The sequence below is a fragment of the Stomoxys calcitrans genome, chromosome 3 (genome assembly GCF_963082655.1).
Source record: "Stomoxys calcitrans chromosome 3, idStoCalc2.1, whole genome shotgun sequence".
In the NCBI taxonomy this organism is placed as follows: domain Eukaryota; kingdom Metazoa; phylum Arthropoda; class Insecta; order Diptera; family Muscidae; genus Stomoxys; species Stomoxys calcitrans.
The window spans coordinates 172,682,837-172,706,375 of NC_081554.1; the positions used below are offsets into that span (position 1 = coordinate 172,682,837).

Sequence of the window (23,539 nt, forward strand, 5' to 3'; positions counted from 1 at the left end):
ACTTTAATTGGTTATGACAGAATATTTGTTCTACTAACCGAACGTAGAATAGCGTTCCAAACGCCTCGATCTTATGCGCTCATTCTAAAATCTCTGACACCAAGTCTCGAGGTGTCTCCCACCACTTGATCTTTTCATCGGGCTTTTGGTCTTCCCGGTTTGCGTGTACCACCGTGTTTACCTTCAAAAGACTTCTTTGCTGGAGCTTCTTCATCCATTCTGACAACATGACCTAGCCAACGAAGTTGTTGTATTTTGATGCGTGTAACTATGCTATCGTCGGCATACAGCTCATGGTTCATATGTCGCCTATATTCTCCATTAACCCAAACTGGCCCATATATTTTACGAAGAATCTTTCTCTCAAATACTCCAAGCACTACCTCATCTGCCTTCACAAGTGCCCATGCTTCAGAACCATATAACAGCACGGGTAGTATTAGTGTCTTATCGAGAGGTGGCCTTGTTTCTAAACTGCCTACTTAGTCCAATGTAGCAATCTGTTTGCCAGTATTATTCTTCGCTTTATCTCAAAACTGGTTTCATTCATTTCGGTTACGGCGGTGCCGAGGTAGATAAAATTACTGACTGTCTCAAAGTTGTGGTTCCCAACTTTGTCTATTTTCTTTATCTGCTCGGTTGTGCAAGGCTTTTTGGGAGTTGAAACCACCCATTTCGTCTTATCTCCATTTACTGCCATACCCATTTTCACAGACTCTCTTTCGATTCTCTCGAAGACTGCTGTTACAATTTCCGGTGATCGTCCTATGATATCGATGTCGTCGTCATAGGCGAGTAGCATGTGTTCTCTTGTGATTAGTGTGCCATATCTATTCACATCTGCATCTCGTATAATCTTCTCCAACAGGATATTAAAGAGATCACACGATAGGTTGTCTCCTTGTCTGAAACCTCGTTTGGTATTAAATGGTTCGGAGAGATTCTTTCCTATTCTTACTGGGGAACGCGTATCAGCAAGTGTCATCCTGCAGAGTCTTACTTTCTAAACTTTAGTTACATTTTGAAAAGTTGTTAAAATGAGAATGTACTTCAATTTAATCAAAAATTGTTTTCATCACTCCCCCTTCATCTCTTTTGATATCCTGTTTAATTTTTCTCTACAAAATGTGGTACTCACAACAATTTGTATTTTATTTTTTGCCAAAAAAAACCTGTAGCAACAAAATTTGTTATTAATACGTATTCATGTAACAGAATTTTTTCTATTTTTTTTTTTGCTCTTTAATCTTCTAGATCTAAATTTCTAAAAAATATTTTAATTTTTGTTTTGCAATCGACTAGAACTAGTTTTCATAATTTGGTTTGTTGTGATACCTTTCTAGATGCTACACTATTTAATTTAGATGTTTCCTTGTTTGCTTGATAAGATTTGTATTTCTGTATTTTTGTAAAATTCTGCCTGTTTTATCTGTTATGGTTTTTTTGATGGTAAGGATATTTTGTTAGTTTAATTTATTTGTTGTTGTTTTTTATTACTTTCGTTTGTATATTAAGTCACTTTAAGTTTATATTATAACTTATGTTGGTTGGGGTAGTTGTAAATGTAGATGTAAATTTAAAAAAAAAATAAATATCAAAGTCAAAGTAGGTATGAATAGTGACTCAAATAAAAAAAAAAAAATTAAATTATCTAAAAATAATGCATGAAAAAAAGTTTAATTTTCTTATACAAGAGTGAAATTTTACAATAAAATATATAAATGTTATTACTAAGAAAGTCCAATAAAAAAATTTCAAAAATATAAAAAATTTAAAAAACAAGTTAAAAGGCTTTAAGTGCGGCCAGGCCAAACTTTGTATACCCACCATCTCGAAAATGAATAATTTTTGAACCCATAACAGCTATATCTGAATATAGTCCGATCTCCACCATATTCAAGAAGGCTATGTAAGGGTCTTATACAACTCATTGTGGCAATTCATTGGTTAAAAAAATGCAACTTTTATGGGCCTAAGAGCTTAAATCGGAAGATCGGTCTATGTATGTGTAACTCAGCTATATCCAAATATAGACCGCTCTGAACCATATAGGGCACGGATATCGAAGAGCTTAACAGGACTCACTGTGTCACATTTCTGCGAAAACGAGTAATAAACGTGCTTTTATGGTCGCAAGAAAATCGGTATATGTGGCATGGTACCTACAGAGATGTTAGAAAATTGCCTTAGCACCAGGCAGTCAAATGATAAAACTAGTAATTCGAATTGAAAACAAGTAAAAGCGTGCTAAGTTCGGCCGGGCCGAATCTTATATACCCTCCACCATGGATCGCATTTGTCGAGTTCTTTAACCGCCATCTCTTCTTAGGCAAAAAGGATATAAGAAAAAATTTGCTCTGCTATTTGAGCGATATCAAGATATGGTCCAGTTTGGACCACAATTAAATTATATGTTGTAGACCTGTGTAAAATGTCAGCCAATTCGAATAAGAATTGCGCCCTTTGGGGCTCAAGGACTAAAATAGAGAGATCGATTTATATGGCAGCTGTATCGGGCTATAGACCGATTCAGACCATAATAAACACGTATGTTGATGGTCATGAGAGAAACCGTCGTATAAAATTTCAGGCAAATCGGATAATAATTGCGACCTCTAGAGGCTCAAGAAGTCAAGATCCCAGATCGGTTTATATGGCAGCTATATCAGGTTATGAACCGATGTGAACCTAATTTAACGCAGTTGTTGAAAGTAAGAATAAAATAAGTCTTGCAAAATTTCAGCCAAATCGGATAGGAATTGCGCCCTCTAGAAGCTCAAGAAGTCAAGACCCCAGATCGGTTTATATGACAGCTATATCAGGTTATTAACCGATTTGAACCATACTTGGCACAGTTGTTGGATATCATGACCAAACAAATCGTGCGAAATTTCATTCCAATCGGATAAGAAATGTGCACTCTTGAGGCTCAAGAAGTCAAGACCCAAGATCGGTTTATATGGCAGCAATATCAGGTTATAGACCGATTTGAACCATACTTGGCAAAGTTGTTGGATATCATAACAAAACACGTCGTGCAAAATTTCATTCCAATCGGATAAGAATTGCGCACTCTAGAGGCTCAAGAAGTCAAGACCCAAGATCGGTTTATATGACAGCTATATCAAAACATGAGCCTATATGGCCCATTTACAATACCGACCTACACCTACACTGACCTACACCTACACTAATAAGAAGTATTCGTGCAAAATTTCGTATTCTACTCTAAAATACCTTTTATTTGAGCCCCATATTGCAATGGTCAACAAATACTTCCCATATGGGGCTGAAGTGGCCCCATAGACACTTTTCCCAAGTATTGATATCAGATTCGTGCTTTACTCCCAAAGACCTTTCTTTTGAGCCCCATATTGCCATAGAAGGCAAACATGACCGGTTTCAAGGGAGTTAATATCAGCATCGTGCTGGATTTTGTTTAGCCCTATAATGTTAAGCAATTTGAAGGTGGCGATCAAGATGCTCAGGGGTCTCATTCAGATCCACACTAATTTTTTGTTTGTTTTGGTTATCTACATTCAAAATCATATTTCAAAGCTACCACTTGGGATACCACATTTTTAAAGATCCGCAGATACTCCTGTGTAAAAGGTGTACTCTCCTACCAAAGACCTTTTATTGCTGTCCTATTCTATGCTGATCGGCTTTAATTTATTATTATACCCACCACCGAAGGATGGGGGTATATTCATTTTGTCATTCCGTTTACAACACATCGAAATATCCGAAATATTTCCGACCCTATAAAGTATATATATTCTTGTTCAGCGTAAAAATCTAAGACGATCTAGACATGTCCGCCCGTCTGTCTGTTGAAATCACGCTACAGTCTTCACAAATAGAGATATTGAGCTGAAATTTTGCACAGGTTCTTTTTTGTCCATAAGCAGGTTAAGTTCGAAGATGGGCTATATCGGACTATATCTTGATATAGCCCCCATATAGACCGATCCGCCGATTTAGGGTCTTAGGCCCATAAAAGTCACATTTATTATCCGATTTTGCTGAAATTTGGGACAGCAAGTTGCGTTAGGTCCTTCGATATCATTCGTCAATTTGGCCCAGATCGGTCCAGATTTGGATATAGCTGCCATATAGACCGATCCTCCGATTTAGGGTCTTAGGCCCATAAAAGCCACATTTATTACACGATTTTGCTAAAATTTTAGACAGTGAGTTGTGTTAGGCCCCTCGACATCGTTCGTCAATAAGATACAGATCGGTTCAGATTTGGATATAGCCCCCATATAGACCGATCCGCCGATTCAGGGTCCTAGGCCCATAAAAACCACAATTATTATCCGGTTTTGCTGCAATTTGGGACAGTGAGTGTGTTAGGCCCTTTGACATCCTTCTACAATTTTGCCCAGATCGGTTCAGATTTGGATATAGCTGTCATATAAGCCGATCCTCCGTTTTAGGGTCTTAGGCCCATAAGAGCCACATATATTACCCGATTTTGCTAAAATTTGGAACAGTGAGTTATGAAAGGCCCTTCAACATCCTTCTTCAATTTGGCCTAGATCGGTCCAGATTTTTATATAGCTGCCATATAAACCGATCCTCCGATTTAGGGTCTTAGGCCCATGAAAGGCGCATTTATTGTCCGATGTCGCTGAAATTTGGGACAGTGAGTTATATTATGCCCCTTAACATACTTCTGCAATATGGCGCAGATCGGTCCAGATTTGGATATAGCTGCCATATAGACCGATCTCTCGGTTTTAGATTTTTGGGCTATAAAAGCCACATTTTTTATCCGATTTTGCAAACATTTGGTATAGTGAGTTATGTAAGGCCCTTCAACATCCTTCTTCAATTTGGCCTAGATCGGTCCAGATTTGCATATAGCTGCCATATAGGCCGATCTCTCAATTTAAGGTTTCGGGCCCATAAAAGGCGCATTTATTGTCCGATTTTGCCGAAATTTGGGAAAGTGCGTTGTGTTAGGCTCTTCGACATTTTTCTGCAACTTGAGAAAAATCGGTCCAGATTTGGATATAGCTACCATGTAGACCGATATCTCGATTTAAAGTCTTGGCCCCATGAAAGGCATATTTATAATCCGATTTCACTGAAATTTGACATAGTGACTTATAGTAGGCTTTTCGACATCCGTGTCGTATATGGTTCAGATCGGTTTATTTTTAGATATAGCTACTTAAAAGACCAATATTTTGTTATACACAATTGAACAAAAACTTGTACTTATTAGAATTTGGTCCAAATCGGAACATATTTTGATTTAGCTGCTATGGGGCATATGGTATGCAATTTTCACCGGATTTTGATGAAAGGTGGTTTACATATATACCAGAGGTGATGGGTATCTAAAGTTCGGCCCGACCGAACTTAACGCCTATTTACTCGTTTTTTTTTTTTTTTGAAAAATAACAAAAAAATAACATTTTTAAACAATTTTCAATTCCAAAAAGTAAAGTATGATTTTTTTTTTTAAATTTAAAAAAAATTATGAAATTTTGTGCTTGGTTTCTTTTTTCATTTTCAAGTTGATAAAACTTATATGTCTATTGCAAAATGATTTGTAATTTTCTTTTTCTTCGTTTTGCTTTATGTTCCTGGACTATTTACAATGACTCTTTTCAAAAAAAAAAAAATTACAAGTGTATCTACTTTCAACTCCTTTTTGTTTTGTTTTTAATATCCCCCTGAAGATGATGATCCAGGCGGTTGATTATTCTGTTGCTGTTGGGACTGTTGCGCATGCGCATGCGCAGCTGCCGCCGCCGCTAACAAAGCCGCCGATGGAGTCGTTGTTGACATTGTATTGTTGGTATTATTCGAAGCTGTTGCTGCAGAGGAGCTATTCGAGGCAGCGGAAGTACTCGAGGATGTTGCAGGTTTTAACAATGGCTTTATGTCTTCTATTTGTATAAGCTGTTCGATGGGTATGAGTGAGAGTTCTCCACCAGGTTGAGGCAAAGGCGGTAGTTTTGCTAAAGCCTAAGGGGAAGGAAATACATTTTGTTTAGATATCAGCATTGAGTTTATATTTATTTTCATATTTTTTTCGCTTTCCACCCTAGCATGGAGGTGCTTAGGTCTGGTCTGTGCAATTTTCGTTTGTCGAAATTACCTTGGCATGCTCTATGGCTATCGTGGCCGCCTTTTCAGCTTCGCGCTGTCGCCTCTCTTTCAGCTTCAATGAGAATATGGCCACCGAACGGGCACTCTTTACCAGCTTTTGTTTTAGGCGATTCTTCTTGGCCGCCAATTCAGCAGCTGGAAAAAAAAATTTAAAATTCAAATTAAAAATTGAAAGTGTCAAAGTGTTTGGGAAACCGCAATCACCAACCTTTGGCTTCCTCATCCGTTGTATTTCCGCCGGAGGTTGAGGCTTTTGCCGCTTGCTGAGTGGCCGAGGTTGAAGCCTGCTCCTTGTCATTTTGCTGCGTGGATGACGACTGTGTGTCCTTCTGCTGCTGTTGTGATGTCGTGGATGTTGTTGATATGGCACCCACACTGGGCCGTGAGAATTCAGCTCGCGTTGTGGAGGCTCCACCGCTGGAGGAAGATGATGATGAGGCAATTACTTGGGTTTGTTGTGAGGCGCCTGGCGAGGCAGCAGACAGTGAAGAGGACTGCGGCGGCGGCTGTTGATGCTGCGCTTGCTGTTGTTGTGATGTTGAAGTTTTCATGGCCACATTGGTCCAGGAAGGAGCGGGCTTTAATACATCCATAGTGTCTGAATGGCTTTTAAGCTCCTTGATAATTTATGTAAATGGTATTTTGTTTTTCGTTTTTCGGAGGGAATAACACAAAAGCAAGTTCAACAGTGTGTTGTTGGTGCAATGGCAAGGTTTGGGTGGCAGGAAGGCATTTGGTCGACATTGTAGATGACACACACACACACACACACATAAACAACAACAACAAGGGTGGTTAGAGCAAAGGATATTGAAGTCAAGTTGGTTGTTGTTTCGATTGTTTGCATTAATTATTTCCACAAAAATATTTTTGCAGCACACAAAATTGTAAGCGTGTAGTAGTAGTCGTAGTAGAGGATGAATATAAAGAAATAACAATTAAAAGGATTTACATAAATTTAATTGTGGGTGTTAAACAACAGTTTTTTTTTTTTTTTGTAATAAAAAACAGTGAATATAACTCATTGTGTATAAATTTTGTTTTGTTGGGTGTAAGTAACATTCATAACAAGAGAACAGTGTAAGCTTTAAAAATTTGTTGCAATGGTTTCCCAATTGGTGAAAAGTCATCAACATGCAGTGCCAATAGATAGATAGATTTCAAATTTTTGTCATTTAACTGTAAAACATTTATATACATATATACATGATTTTTTTATACATGAAGCGTTGAGAGCAACAATGACCTATTTCACAAAAATTTTTAATAATTGATCAGTAGATTATTCTCTGTTATCATACATTCTTGCAAATGTCTCACAAATGGTTAGAAAAAACCGACAAAGAAAAGCAAAAGTAGGACAGAGCCGACTATATAATACCCTATACCAACGAGACTACGTTCAACTTTAAATACATGGAATCTATGTCAGTATCTAGTCAGACTTAAATTTTGAATACCTAATGAAATATAGAATAGATCCTTGTAATATTCCGTTAAGTTAGTACCTAAACTGTGGCTAATGCAGCCTTTAAGGGCCATATCGGATGAAAATAAATGTATATGGGAGCCAAGGACGTAGCCAGAGGAGGGGGGGGGGGTTTGAGCTCGGACCCCTAATTTCTTAATTTTAATATTCTACAAAGACAAAGGCTAGGGCCGCCTTCAAATTATTTTTCTTAAGAACAACATTGTAATGAAATTCCTAACATTTTTATACCCACCACCGAAGGATTGGGGTATATTAATTTTGTCATTCCGTTTGCAACACATTGGAATATCCATTTCCGACCCTATAAAATATATATATTCTTGATCAGCGTTAAAATCTAAAACGATCTAGACTTGTCCGTCCGTCTGTCTGTTGAAATCACGCTACAGTCTTCAAAAATAGAGATATTGAGATGAAACTTTGCACAGACACTTTTTTTGTCCATAAGCAGGTTAAGTTCGAAGATGGGCTATATCGGATTATATCTTGATAAAGCCCCCATATAGACCGATGCGCCGATTTGGGGTCTTAGGCCAATAAAAGTCACATTTATTATCCGATTTTGCTGAAATTTAAGACAGTGAGTTGTGTTAGGCCCTTTGACACCCTTCTCCAAATTGGCCCAGAACGGTCCAGATTTGGATACAGCCCTCATATAGACCGATCCGCCGATTTAGGGTCTTAGGCCAATAAAAGTCACATTTATTGTCCGATTTTGCTGAAATTGGGGACAGTGAGTTGCGTTAGGCCCTTCAACATCCTTCGTTAATTTGGCCCAGATCGGTCCAGATCTGGATATAGCTGCCATATAGACCGATCCTCCGATTTAGGGTCTTAGGCCAATAAAAGCGACATTTATTATCCGATTTTGCTGAAATTAGGGACAGTGAGTTGTGTTAGGCCCTTTGACACCCTTCTCCAAATTGGCCCAGAACGGTCCAGATTTGGATATAGCTGCCATATAGACCGATCCTCCGATTTAGGGCCTTAGGCCAATAAAAGTCACATTTATTATACAATTTTGCTGAATTTAGGGACAGTGAGTTGTGTCAGGCCCTTCGACATCCTTTGTTAATTTGGCTCAGATCGGTCCAGATTTGGATATAGCTGCCATATAGACCGATCCTCCGATTTAAGGTTTTGGACCCATAAAAGCCACATTTATTATCCGATTTTGCTGAAATTGGGGACAGTGAGTTGTGTCAGGGCCTTCGACATCCTTTGTTAATTTGGCTCAGATCAGTCCAGATTTGGATATAGCTGCCATATAGACCGATCCCTCGATCTAAGGTTTTGGACCAATAAAAGCGACATTTATTATCCGATTTGGCTGAAATTTGAAACAGTGAGTTGTGTTAGGCCATTCGACATCCTTCTTCAATTTGGCCCTGATCGGTCCAGATTTGGATATAGCTGCCATATAGACCGATCCTCCGATTTAGGGTCTTAGGCCCACAAAAGCGACATTTATTATCCGATTTGGCTGAAATTTGAAACAGTGAGTTGTGTTAGGCTATTCGACATCCTTCTTCAATTTGGCCCTGATCGGTCCAGATTTGGATATAGCTGCCATATAGACCGATCATCCGATTTGGGGTCTTAGGCGCATCAATTCCACATTTTTATCCGATTGTGCGGAAATTTGGTACAGTGAGTTGCGTTAGGCCGTTAAAAATCCTTCTTCAATTTGGCCCTGATCGGATCAGATTTCGATATAGCTGCCATATAGACAGATCCCTCGATTTAAGGTTTTGGGCCCATAAAAGGCGCATTTATTGTCCGATGTCGCCGCGATTTGGGACAGTGTGTTGTGTTAGGCTTTTCGACATCCTACTTCAATTATACTCATATCGGTCCAGATTTGGATATAGCTGTCATATTCCGATGTTGCCGAAATTTGGGACAGATAGTTAAATTAAGCCCCTCCATATATTTCTGCAATTTGGTCTTGATCGATCAAGATTTCCATATAGCTGCCATATAGACTGATATCTCGATTAAAAGTCTTGGCCCCAAAAAAAGGCGCATTTATAATCCGACTTATTTGAAATTTGACACATTTGGCTTTTCGACATCCATGTTGCATATGGTGCAGATCGGTTTATTTTTAGATATATTGGGTTGCCCAAAAGTAATTGCGGATTTTTCATATAGTCGGTGTTGACAAATTTTTTCACAGCTTGTGACTCTGTAATTGCATTCTTTCTTCTGTCAGTTATCAGCTGTTACTTTTAGCGTGCTTTAGAAAAAAAAGTGTAAAAAAAGTATATTTGATTAAAGTTCATTCTAAGTTTTATTAAAAATGCATTTACTTTCTTTTAAAAAATCCGCAACTACTTTTTGGGCAACCATAGCTACTAAAAGACCATCTGACCATCCATCTGTCTGTAGAAAGCACGCTAACTTTTGAAGGAATAAAGCTAGCCGCTTGAAATTTTGCACAAATACTTTCTATTAGTGTAGCTGCCATATAAACCGATCTTGGATCTTGATTTCTTGAGCCACCAGAGGCGCAATTTTTATCCGATTTGGCTGAAATTTAGTATGAAGTGTTTCGTTATGACTTCCAGCAGCTGTGCTAAGTATGGTTTAAATCGGTCCATAACCTGTTATAGCTGTCATATAAACCGATCTGTTGTTTTGACTTCTTGAGCCTCTAGAGGGTGCAATTCTTATGGGATTTGACTGAAGTTTCGCATGATGTGTTTTGTTATGACTTCCAACAACTGTGCGAAGTATGATTCAAATTGATCCATATCCTGATATAGCTGCCATATAAACCGATCCGGGGTCTTGAATTCTTGAGCCACTAGAGGGCTCCAGTCTTACCGATTTGGCTGTAGTTTTACACGTGGTGTTTCGGTATCACTTCCAATAACTGTACTAAGTTTGGTCCTTAATCTGGTATAGCTGCCATATAAATCGATCTTGGATCTTGACTTCTTGAGCCGCAAGAGGGCGCAATTCTTATCCGATTGGAATGAATTTTTGATATCCAACAACTGTGTCAAGTATGGTTCAAATCGGTTCATAAACTGATATAGCTGCCATATAAACCGATCTGGGATCTTGACTTCTTGAGCCTCTAGAGGGCGCAATTCTTATTCGATTTGAATGAATTTTTGCACGAAGTAGTTTGTTATGATATCCAACAACTGTGTCAAGTATGGTTCAAATCGGTTCATAAACTGATATAGCTGCCAAATAAACCGGTCTGGGATCTTGACTTCTTGAGCCTCTAGAGGTCGCAATTATTATCCAATTTCCCTAAAATTTTGTGCGACGGATCCTCTCATGACCGCCAACATATGTGTTTATTATGGTCTGAAGCGGTCTATAGCCTTATACAGCTCCCATATAAATCGATCTCTGTATTTTACTTCTTGAGCCCCAAAGGGCGCAATTCTCATTCGAATTGGCTGACATTTTACACAGGTCTCCAACATATAATTTAATTGTGGTCCATACCGGACCATATCTTGATATCGCTTTAATAGCAGAGCAAATCTTTTCTTATATCTTTTTTTTGCCTAAGAAGAGATGCCGGGAAAATAACTCGAAACATGTGATCCACTGTGGAGGGTATATAAGATTCGGCCCGGCCTAACTTAGCACGCTTTTACTTGTTACTACTATCAAGAATATATACTTTATAGGGTTGGAAATGGATATTTCTATGTGTTGCAAGCGGAATGACAAAATGAATATTCCCCCGTCCTTCGGTAGTGGGTATAAAAATAATGGAAGTATTATTGGGTTGCCCAAAAAATAATTGCGGATTTTTCATATAGTCGGCGTTGACAATTTTTTTCACAGCTTGTGATTGCATTCTTTCTTCTGTCAGTTATCAGCTGCTACTTTTAGCTTGCTTTAGAAAAAAAGTGTTAAAAAAAGAATTTTTGATTAAAGTTCATTCTAAGTTTTATTAAAAATGCATTTACTTTCTTTTAAAACATCCGCAATTACTTTTTGGGCAACCCAATATTTGAATAAATTGCATATTATTTTATAAATACACTTATATATTAAAATCTTATATTAAATATTGACAAAAACGAATTTTTTCAGTTTTTTTTAGACAATCCCCAAATCATAGGGTGTAAGTAGACTTTTGTGCTTCACTGTAAGATTTGGTGGTTTATTATAGATCAGACATTTTTATCCTTTAAGATACACTCTTCAGAATAGATCTCTTGGGTTTGATGTTGTCTCCATAATTGGGTTGCTGTAGTTTCTTGGGACTTTTCAGTTCACAGTGAAAAGTGGGGGTCTTATCTTCATGGCTTGGGGGGATTATAAAGAGAGAGCAGGTGCGCTCAAAATTCTTTCTACGACCATTTTGTTGCTGATTTGAAGTATTCGTCGGATTGACATTGCCTTCCTGAGTTATAGCATCATCTTCCCTTATTGTAGGCGTAGGATTTCGTAGTAAACAGCCTTCGCTTTCAATATCCTCTTTGAGAGGATTTGGTGTTGTGGAGGGTCCATTATCGATAAAACTGGGTGGACATGTATAAAGAGATGTGGGACGCACAATTTTCTTTCTCTGCTCGCCTCGTAGTAAATTTGGACTTTGGGGTGATAATAAACCATAGCTAGGGCCATTGCCTATGAAGCTGGGTGGACATGTCGATAGGGAGCTGGTACGTGCAATGCTCTTTTTCTGATATTGGGGAGTTTTTGGTGTTGTAGAGGGTCCATTACCTATAAAACTTGGGGGACATATGAAAAGAGATTTAGGGCGCACCAGATTCTTTTTTTGATCTTTTCGTAGCACAACAGGACTTTTCTTCTCGCTTAAACCACAACTAGGCCCATTATCTATGAAACTGGGTGGACATGTCAATAGAGAGGTGGGACGTTTGATTATCTTTTTACTCTCCATTCTTGTGTGCAGTGGACTTTTTTGTAGTAAAGAGGGTCCATTGTTTATAAAACTTGGTGGACTTATAAAAAGAGAATTGGGACGTAAAGTGGTGCGCCTCTGTTGCCTTAAAATTGGTTGAAGATTTTGTTTGCTTTCCACAGGAGTTTTAACTTCTTTTGTGGGGGTACTGGCACCAGATATACTTTTACGTTGATGATTTTGCTTGTCTTCCGCAGCACTCTTCACTTCTTTTGTTATGGTACTGCCACAAGAAGAAGTTTTTCGCTGTATTTTCTTTCTATCATCATTTCGCAATGGTTTGGGACTTTTCAGTTGATTTGTATTGCCAGCTGGAGAAGAATCGGAACTTTCGGTATTTGTTGAGAAAACTATAAGGGAGCTAAGTCGCTCAAAGTTTCTTCTATTATTAGAGCGTAGTTGGGTAGAACTTTCCTCTTGAGGTTCACATCCGGAGCCTTTAATTTCTTCATGCTCTTTATGAGTGTGAATATCCATTTTTGTGTATCTAGGATTATTTCCAAATTAGTTGGCTTTGTCAATATTTCGCTTCTTGTTGATTATTCAATAACTGAACCTTTATTTTCCCTTTGTGGTGAAGTTTGTAGGTGTTATCACTCTTGTCGATGATTGGCACTTCTGTTCTCTATTAGCTGTATATTACAACTGACCACTGATCTTTTAAAGATACAAACAACGGAGGCTTTTGGTGTGATGAGTTATTTTGGTTTGGTATAGATTTAATTTAGAAATGATGCCATGCATATAATGGCCGCATAGAAATAAAGATAATAAGTAAATAAAGACGTAAGAAGGGCTAAGACGGCTTTTAAGTGCCTTATAAAGTCAATGACTAAGTAGTAGTAGTAAGGTATCTTTATTCAGATAAATTCGAGAGCTTAATACAATTTACATTATTTTACATTTCTAAATTTTGTGAATATTAGTCTGAAAAAAGATTTTACGGCTGTGACAATGTTGTCGTGAGCCGGTGCTAGTAACATTACATAATTCATAATATTATCGATATTCATTTATTATAAGTTTACGATATTGAGTCGCAGACTTCAGGTATGAGATAAGTTTTGGCCAGTCATCTATTTGGTTTCCATCAAGTATTTCAATAATTTCGGTATGCGTTAGGAATGGTTTTCCAAACACTCGATCTCTGATTTCTCTCAGAATAGGACAGTTTCCAAGGAAGTGATTTAGGTTTTCCAGCTCCCGGAGATTGCAGAGTGTGCATAGTGCGTTTTCTTCAGTAGCTCCGTTTGTACTGCCGTTTAAATAAATCAAATCGCATCTCGCTTTTAAAATCCATGTTATCTCCGATTGAGTATAGCAGCCATTCATGTACGATAGGCAGCGTGTATAATCTAGATATTTGTATATCCTAGTGTCACTTTCTCTTGCCCTTTCAATATTACTGAGTTTACTTGCTTTCTTCAGTTTTAAAGTAAGGCGCATGAAGGTTGATAGCCAGGTGTGTTCCGGTGTGTCGTTGGTAATTGGAGTTTCCTCCATTTCCACCAATTGATCGTTAATTGACTTTGCCCAAAATATATTTTTTGATAATATTAATTTGGTTAGAAAATTTGGTAAACGATTACTATCGTATTTAAACATCGTGCTATATATATAGTTAAGATGCAATTGTAAGGTATACATATGGCCGCTTTCCACGTTCGTTTCAATGTCTATTGCATAATTTGGGGTGCTTTCTGGTAACTTCAGGATTCGCTTCAGGAAGTATCTTTGTAGCTTGTCCACTTCGTCAAAGCATCCAAATCCCCAAACTTGGGCTGCATATCCTTGAATTGACCGACAAACTGCTTGAAAAAGTTTCCATTTCATTTCAAGGTTTATATTATTTTTTTGAAGGAAGTTTTTCCACGTAGAATTTATCGCCGCTTTTGCTTGTGTAATTCGACTACTGACATGTCGCTTAAAGCTTAGTCTTGGGGTCAGTACAACTCCAAGGTATGTATATTCGGAGACAATCTCAATCTCTTGTCCTTTGTAGAACCATTTTTCCCTGTCTGACAATCGCCCTCCATTTCTGAAAACCATTATCTTTGACTTGGACATATTTAGTTCCATATTCCATAGTTTGCAGTATTCTTCCAGGTTGATGATCATGTTTTGAAGGGAATTTATGTCACCCGACAATATTACAATATCGTCCGCGTACATTAATACACGAACGTTTTTTCCTTCTACATCAATACCTCCTTCTAGATGTTCATGCAGGTCATTTAGGTATAAAGCAAAGAGAAGTGGCGAAAGAAGGCAGCCTTGTTTAACACCAGACACTGTTTCGAAATCCTGTGAGAGTTCTTCTCCGTTCCATATTGTGCATTTTGTGTTTTGGTAAATGGCTTCTATCATATTTATAAATTTGGATGAGACTCGGTTAAGATAAAGCTTGTATATCAATGATTTTCTGCAGACCTTGTCGAAAGCTGCTCGGAAGTCAACAAAAAATGCATAGACTTTCTTCTTTTCCGCTAATTTTAAACTTACTATTGCAACTATGTTGTACACATTGTCCGCTGTGCAGTAATTTTTCCGGAACCCTGCCTGATATTCTTCCATTATTTGGTTTTCTTCAACCCATGACGTGAGCCTATAATTCAGGATTCCCATCAGAATTTTTGCAGCTGTGTTCATAAACGATATAGCTCTATAATTACAAGGATCATTTATATTTCCTTTTTTATGAATTGGGTAAATTATAGATCTTATCAGCGACTCATCAATAATGCTGTTGTCATAGAAGTTTGTAAAAACTCGCGCCACTTCAACAAGGAATTGCTCTGATGCGTTCACATAGAACTCATATGGAATCCTGTCGTCACCAGGAGCTTTATGAGGTTTTACTCTACCTAAGACATGTTGTATATCTGTTACTGTGATTTCTCTATCTAGATATGCATCAAAAATTAGCGGTTTCGCGTACTGTATGTCTTGAGACATTTGAGTAGGATTCAGAAGGTCGCAGAAATAGTCTCTGAACATTTCTGGTGTTATAGCGTTTCCAATTCTATGTTCCTTGTTATTAATCTTTTTTGCTAAATTCCACCATTCCTTTGTGCAGTTTGTCCTTTGAATTTTGATAGACAAACGGTCATAATATGCATGCTTAGCCGATAGACAAACTTCTCTTAATTTTTTCTTAGCTTGTATATATTCATTTTTATGCTGTATTGTGTTTGACTTTCGGTATTTATTTAAGCATTTATATGCTTTTCTCTGGGCCCAATAACAACTAAGATTAAACCAAGGATTTTTTTTTAAGAGTGAATGCTTTGGGGGTTTTTTTCTGATGACGCCTTGATAATGTTATTTAGGTCTTTGATACCAACCACAGTTTCTCGCTCATTAATTCTTTCCAAATTTGCGTTAAGCTTGTTTCGATATATGTTTTTGTTTTGCTGATTCCATATTAATTGCGGGAGTAGGCTTAGCTTGCAATAATTGTGTTGTAAGGAATGTATTTTTAGCTGTAGGGCGATAGGTAAGTGATCTGACCACGGCATTTCCTCTACTCGAAAACTATCAACATTTTCCAAAATGGCGCTGGAGACCGCACAGAGATCAATGACCGAAGAGCCTACCGAATTTATAAATGTGAAATTTCCTTGTTCATCGCCTTCAGTTCGCCCATTCAGAAGAAACAAACCAATGTCATTGCAGTACTCAATGTACGCCTTCCCTTTCCAATCAGCTAATTTGTCTTTAGATTTCCGGATTTCTTTCCCAGCTGAAAACCCGCTTTCGATCTCCATATGGTTGCTTTGCTGCAATTCTCCGATTCTGGCATTGATATCTCCAATTACGATTAGATTAGTATCTTCGAGTTCATGTATATATTTTTTTAAGTTTGCAAATTCATTTGCCCAATTCGCCCCTCTGAGGTAAACTGGAATAAGAGTGATTTCTTCTTGATACCAGCTGATTTTAATAGTTAGTAGTTCATCTTGGCGGTTAAAGGAATATTTCATGCCTTTCTGGATAATTGTCCTCTTAACTCCCAACATTAGACCCCCTATTGCTCGACCAAATCTGGTACATCTTTTTGCATATAACCAACTTATATCATATCCTGGGAAAATTTTTTCGGCATTTTTTGATTTTTCCTCTATGAGGTGTGTTTCTTGGAGCAAAATAACTTCAAAAGACATCAGGTAATTGAAAAATGTTGGATACAAATATTTATTTTCAAAACCGTGTATATTATAAGAAACTATTTTCAAATTATTTAAACAATTTATTTCTGCAGCTTCTTGTACTGTCCCAGAAGCTGGCGGACTTAGTTTTTTGATCTAGCTTGGTTTAGCATTTGCTCTATGATAGTGGTATTTATTTCATCTGCATAAAGATCAATTAGTATATCTTCTGCGGGCTTGTTCCCGCTTACAAGAACGTTTTGAGAGTTCCACGAGAACCATTTGTCCATTATTTTCAATTTATCGTCTCTCACGATAACCTTGTGTTTTTTGCTCGCTTGTAATATTTGCTTCTTGAGAGCTAGCATTTTCATTTTGTTTCTGCGCCGACTGGGGTTTAAGTCTCTATAAACCGATACATCTGTGCCTATCAAGTTTCTAGTTGCTCCCAATACTTGCGCGACAGTCATATCCGAATCAAATTCTGCAATAATAGTTTGTTTGCCTTTATATTGGGCAACAGTATGCGCCGTAAGTATTTTTGGTGTTATATGTAGTTTTTCCGTACAGATCTTCAGAACAGAATCAATTGCCGTTTTTTCAAATGTTATACCTTTGAATAGCAATTTGGTGTTTTTAATTTGGTATTCCAGCCACCGTATTGTATTTGCATCTTCTTCTCTGCTGTTCCTTAACTCTTCTATTTCCTGTTTCAGTATGCTGTTTTCAGCTCTAAGGTCTGCCAATTCCGCGTTTGTTGAAGCTATGCCTGATTTGATATCTTCGATATCCTTTTTTGTTGGAAGACTTTCTAATTTTTCCTCTAACAAAGTATTCATGGTTGTTTTCATAATATACATTAGCTCTTCAACATCCATGTTACCTACGGGTTTCTTTGCCATTGTTTCAAATTCAGGAGATGTCTCAGCTAATTTTCTCTTTGTCTGTGGTGTCGAGTTTGCTGTGTATTTATTTTGCATACTCTTTTAAAGGAATAAGTTTAATCCGGCTTTTTCAAAAAACGATCACGTCTGGTAACGCCAATTTATTATTCACAATAAATAATTATCGTGGACATAAACCATAACCTATCTGTCATATAATGAATGCACAGGGTGGCAACACTTTGTTAAGATGACAGATGTCATTCGTTTGTATTGATTTGGTATTTGTTTACTTACTGCCTCGGATAATGTTGTGAAACGGTTAACATTAACAAAAAAAAAAAACAATATTTTACCACTTTCCAGGCAATTTGTGAAAAAAGATATGAATTTCGACTTTTAATTTGTGAAAAAAACGGTCGTCGCTGGCTATACACACTCCGCACTTTCTCCAACAAGTTCCAGGATCGTAAGTGTTTCTATTGGTAGGATTCTCAGCCTTCAATTTTCCATGTGGACACCAATAATTGATGTAATACAGGAGCTGCCGCAAAACGTGTATGTACTATTTAACAGTGCGCGATGTGAGTCAATGACTATAAGTTAATGATAATTAAGATGGTTATATGGTGGTACTGCATTGAAAAATCCTGGAAATAGTTATTCTATTTTAAACCATGAACAAACTAGTCACGTATGCATTAATAGGCAAGATCGACTGGTTACTAAAAAGACTGGAGATAGGAGGTGACGCTAGGTTATCTACACAGATAACCATGTATATCATACAACGAATTAAAACAAGTAAAAAGGCGTTTAGTTCGGCCGCTCCGAACTTTGGATACCCACCACCTCGGATATATATGTGAACCACCTTTCGTCATAATCCGGTGAAAAATGCATAATTTATGACCCCATAGCAGCTATATCGAAACATAGTCCGATTTGGACCGAATTCGATACGGATATTGACTGGTCTAATAAGTACAAGTCACATTGTTCAATTTCGTAGAACAAAACATTGGTCCTTTTTGGTAGCTATATCCAAATATAGACCAATCTGAACCCTATACAACACGGATGTCAAAAAGCCTAACACAACTCAAATTTCGGCGACATCGGACAATTAATGCGTCTTTTATTAGCCCTAGACTTTAAATTGAGATAACGGTCTATATGGCAGCTATATCCAAATCTGGACTGATCTGGGCCAAATTAAAGAAAGATGTCGAAGGGTCTAACACAACTTACTGTTCCAAATTTCGGAGAAATCGGACAATAAATGCGCATTTTATGGGTCCAAAACCATAAATCGAGAGATCGGTCTATATGGCAGCTATATCCAAATCTGGACTGATCTGGGCCAAATTGAAGAAAGATGTCGAAGGGCCTAATTTAACACACTGTCCCAAATTTTGGCGATATCGGACAATAAATGCGCCTTTTATGGGCAAAAAATCTTAAATCGAGAGATTGGTCTATATGGCAGCTATATCCAAATCTGAACTGATCGGAGCCAAATTAAAGAAGGATGTCGAAGGGCCTAACACAACTCACTGTGGCAAATTTCGGCGACATCGGACAATAAATGCGTCTTTTATGGGCAAAAAACCTTAAATCGAGAGATCGGTCTATATGGCAGCTATATTCAAATCTTGACTGATCTGGGCCATATTACAGAAAGATGTCGAAGGGTCTAATTTAACACACTGTCCCAAATTTTGGCGATATTGGACAATAGTTGCGCCTTTTATGGGTCCAAAACCTTAAATCAAGAGATCGGTCTATATGGCAGCTGTATCCAAATCTGGACCGATCTGAGCCAAATTATAGAAGAATATTGAAGGGCCTAATACAACTCACTGTTCCAAATTTCGGCGACATCGGACAATAAATGCGCCTTTTATGGGCAAAAAACCTTAAATCGAGAGATCGTTCTATATGGCAGCTATATTCAAATCTTGACTGATCTGGGCCATATTACAGAAAGATGTCGAAGGGTTTAATTTAACTCAATGTCCCAAATTTTGGCAATATCGGACAATAGTTGCGCCTTTTATGGGTCCAAAACCTTAAATCAAGAGATCGGTCTATATAGCAGCTATATCCAATCTAGACCGATCGGGCCCAAATTAAACAAGGAGGTCGAGGGGCTTAACATAACTCACTGCACCAAATTTCGTCTAAATCGGACAATAAATACGCCTTTTATGGGCCCAAAACCTTAAATGGAGAAGATTTCTGCCAAATCGGATTAGAATTTCGCCATCTAGAGGCTCAATAAGTCAATATCCCAGATCGGTTTATATGACAGCTATATTAGGTTATGTACCGATTTACGCAATACTTTAACACAGTTGTTGGAAGTCATAACAAAACACCTCATGCAAAATTTCAGCCAAATCAGATGAGAACTAAGCCCTCTAGCGGCTCAAGAACTCAAGATCCAAGATCGGTTTATATGGCTGCTATACAAGGTTATAAACCAAATTGAACCGTACTTAGCACATTTGTTGGACGTCATAACAAAACAAGTCGTGCCAAATTTCATCCAAATCGGATAAGAATTGCGCCCTCTAGTGGCTCAAGAAGTCAAGATAGGTTTATATGGCAGCTATATCAAAACATGGACCGATATGGCCCATTTACGATCCCAACCGACCTACGCTAATAAGTAGTATCTGCGCAAAATTTCAAGCGTCTAGCTTTACACCTTCGAAAGTTAGCGTGCTTTCGACAGACAGACGGACGGACGGACATGGCTAGATCGAATTAAAATGTCATGACGAGCATATATTCTTGATCGTCATGACATTTTATGCTTTATGGCATCTTAGACATATTTTTCCAAGAGTTACGAAATTAGTATACCCACATCCTATAATGGATAATATAAAAATAAAAATCGAACTAGAAATGCCTTAGCAAATTGCAAAATACGAAGCTGATCTCGGTCAAATTAGCACAGAAAATAAGTCGAATATCTCCAAAACCAGTGGAGATATTGTAGACCTCTTGAGGACTTTCAAGCACTATTCAGTAAAAAAAAATTTAAATCAGACCATAAATGAAGATTTGACGGCCCGAACAATTTTCGAAATACCGATTTGAACCGTTCTTAGCACAGTCCTTGGAAGTCATAACAGAACACTATGTACAAAATTTCAGCCAAATCGGATGAAATTGCGGCTTGTAAGGGTTCAAGAAGTCAAATCGGGAGATCGGTTCATATGGGAGCTATATCCAAATCTGAACCGATATGGCCCATTTGCAACGACCTACATCAATAGAAAGTATTTATGTGAAATTTCAAGCGGCGGGCTCAACGCGTTCGACCGATAACGTGATTTCGACAGACGGATGGGCATGGTAGTTCGAGTCAGAATTTCGAGACAATCAAGAATATACATACTTTATTGGGTCCTAGATCAATATTTCGAGGTGTTACAAACGGAATGACTAGGTTAGGATACCCCCATCCTATGGTGGTGAGTATAAAAACCCCGTATAGTGAAACCGGGGAACAAGTGCAAACTTCTCACATATCAATGAGTGCAGTCCGATTCAAGTTTAAGCTCAATCATAAGCGGCCTTCTTTTTATAGCCCACTCCGAATGGCGTGCCGCAGTCCGACACCTCTTAAGAGAGAAGTTTTACATGGCATAGTACCTCACAAATGTTGTCAGCATTAGGAGGGCAAAACCACCGCTGAAAATTTTTTTTCTGATAGTCTCGCCAGGATTTGAACCCAGGCGTTCAGCGTCATAGGCGGACATGCTAACCTCTGCGCTACGGTGGCCTCCCTGCCCCTGTTCTTTCGTGGAATGTTCATGGGCAAAATTTGTTGTTGTTTGTTGTATAGTGAATCCGGGAGCTTCCCAAGGCGGGGTGATACCTCTGGCACTGTTTAATGTCACCTATCCTCTATTCCACCCCCTCCAGACGGCATAGAGATCGTATCATATGAGGACTATTGTGCGGTTATGGCATCAGGCCCCTTATCCATTGTTACGATAGGTAAAACGTCTTCCTCAAGGATCTTTCCGCTTATTTCGCTGCCAGAGATTTGAAGATATCTGCCACCAAATTTAAAGGCCTTTTGTTCATTACAAGCACGCATTTAGTGGAAAATTAGCTAAATGTGAAAGTCAATGGAGTAACTATTGGTGTCACATTTGACAGCACCTGAAGAAATTGAACTTCCCTGGCAAAACAGAGTAGGTATGGCTCAATGACTATCCGGCAGATGCAGCCGCCTCAACTCTTACTAAGCAAGGATTTGTGTCCCGACCACATGACACCTCTTGAGCTTCCCAGCCAGTCCCACTCGACTCAGACCCTGATCCCTCTGAATGCAACCCTGGGTCTGGACATTCAATAGAATCAACTGCCTTAGGTATATGTCCATAGTGGCACCCTCCTTTCCATCTAACCTAACCTACCCAATCCTTTACATAACAAAGATCGAGGTTACCAAAAGACCAACTCAATTATAATCGTCTAGTGTCAGTGGGGTAGAGTATACCAAAATTAATTTAGTCACATAATCCCTACGTCTTAGGGATTATATGACTAGTACTGTGATCCATATTTTGTGGTTTGCTGAACGAGTGATCATAAAAAGTATGACAACCTTTATTTCAAAGATAAAAAAATTCAATAATAAAAAATGTGGTTATTACAAAATATTTTAAAAATTAACATCTTAGGGGGTTTTTTAGCCAATTGAAGTTTTTGCACGACACATATATACACAAACAAAACAAAAAGTACAGTGTATTCTTTAAAACTAAGCAAAAATGTTGGGAATTTTTAAAATTCTTTTATTGAGTTTCTTTTTAAACTGCTCACTAACACTGGCTTTGACAATTGCCCGAATTGGGGATGTGAGATTAAAAATTACCAAAGGTACTTCATGTTAAAGCAGATTAAGATACTTAATGCCAAGTTTAAAAAAGCAATCCCTAAAGACCCTAAGTCTTTTATATTCATAACAATTCTATAATAATTTAAGTTTTGATTTCTATTTTCAGATTTCTTCTACTGTGATCGTATCATATGTCCCAAAACTGCCTTACTCGATTGTATGGTTTTCAAGGAACAAAACAAGGAAAATCCCCTTATAATCACACGCTCAAATGTCTGCCGTTATGCTGATGATTCACAATTCAAAAAACCTTCTTTCCGAAAAAAACTTGATCCCAGAGGCAAGCTGATGCTGTATATTAGGGCTAAACCCAATGGAGATATTAAAATTTTACCTTAAAAATTAACAAAATAATTATATATGCATAGAAAAATACATTGAACAATTTCAAAACGAAATATTTTTGTACAAGATTTTAGAAGGGAATAATTTCCTTGGAAAATTTTTCGTCTAAAAAAAATTCTTTAGAAAATTTTTCGTCCCGAAAAAGTTTCTTTAGAAAATTTTTCGTCCCGAAAAAGTTTCTTTAGAAAATTTTTCGTCCCGAAAAAGTTTCTTTAGAAAATTTTTCGTAACGAAAAAGTTTCTTTAGAAAATTTTTCGTCCCGAAAAAGTTTCTTTAGAAAATTTTTCGTCCCGAAAAAGTTTCTTTAGAAAATTTTTCGTCCCGAAAAAGTTTCTTTAGAAAATTTTTCGTCCCGAAAAAGTTTCTTTAGAAAATTTTTCGTCCCGAAAAAGTTTCTTTAGAAAATTTTTCGTCCCGAAAAAGTTTCTTTAGAAAATTTTTCGTCCCGAAAAAGTTTCTTTAGAAAATTTTTCGTCCCGAAAAAGTTTCTTTAGAAAATTTTTCGTCCCGAAAAAGTTTCTTTAGAAAATTTTTCGTCCCGAAAAAGTTTCTTTAGAAAATTTTTCGTCCCGAAAAAGTTTCTTTAGAAAATTTTTCGTCCCGAAAAAGTTTCTTTAGAAAATTTTTCGTCCCGAAAAAGTTTCTTTAGAAAATTTTTCGTCCCGAAAAAGTTTCTTTAGAAAATTTTTCGTCCCGAAAAAGTTTCT

The 23,539-nt window shown here is 37.6% G+C and overlaps 2 protein-coding genes and 1 long non-coding RNA gene across 10 annotated transcripts in view; 1 reads left to right on the top strand and 2 right to left on the bottom strand.

Annotated features, from left to right (window-relative positions):
• The window catches only part of LOC131995654 (uncharacterized), a 62,095-nt gene extending 39,251 nt beyond the window's left edge, over positions 1–22,844 (top strand). The window contains exon 3 of the long non-coding RNA XR_009397523.1: positions 22,593–22,844. This is a non-coding gene — a long non-coding RNA (uncharacterized LOC131995654). The remainder of the gene's footprint in view (positions 1–22,592) is intronic.
• Positions 5,457–23,539, bottom strand: part of LOC106085964 (anoctamin-8) — a 225,762-nt gene continuing 207,679 nt past the window's right edge. For 4 of the 8 annotated variants that reach the window (XM_059364454.1, XM_059364456.1, XM_059364455.1 and 1 more), the window contains 3 exons: positions 6,338–6,746; positions 6,119–6,264; positions 5,457–5,985 (listed from right to left, as the gene is read on the bottom strand). In XM_059364454.1, the coding sequence (XP_059220437.1) occupies positions 5,680–5,985; positions 6,119–6,264; positions 6,338–6,746 (861 nt within the window). In that variant the 3' untranslated portion in view covers positions 5,457–5,679. The remainder of the gene's footprint in view (positions 5,986–6,118; positions 6,265–6,337; positions 6,747–23,539) is intronic. The other 4 variants (XM_059364460.1, XM_059364458.1, XM_059364457.1 and 1 more) reach the window with 1 other exon arrangement.
• On the bottom strand, positions 11,666–13,197 carry LOC106085969 (uncharacterized). The gene is made up of 2 exons (XM_013250456.2): positions 13,084–13,197; positions 11,666–13,014 (listed from the first exon to the last, which is right to left on the bottom strand). The coding sequence occupies exon 2, from the start codon at positions 13,002–13,004 to the stop codon at positions 11,787–11,789; it is 1,218 nt and encodes a 405-aa protein (XP_013105910.2). The 5' UTR covers positions 13,005–13,014; positions 13,084–13,197; the 3' UTR covers positions 11,666–11,786.

Coding starts and splice junctions, on each gene's coding strand:
- LOC106085969 (XM_013250456.2), bottom strand. CDS start 13,004: ATGGATATTCACACTCATAAAGAGCATGAAGAAATTAAAGGCTCCGGA.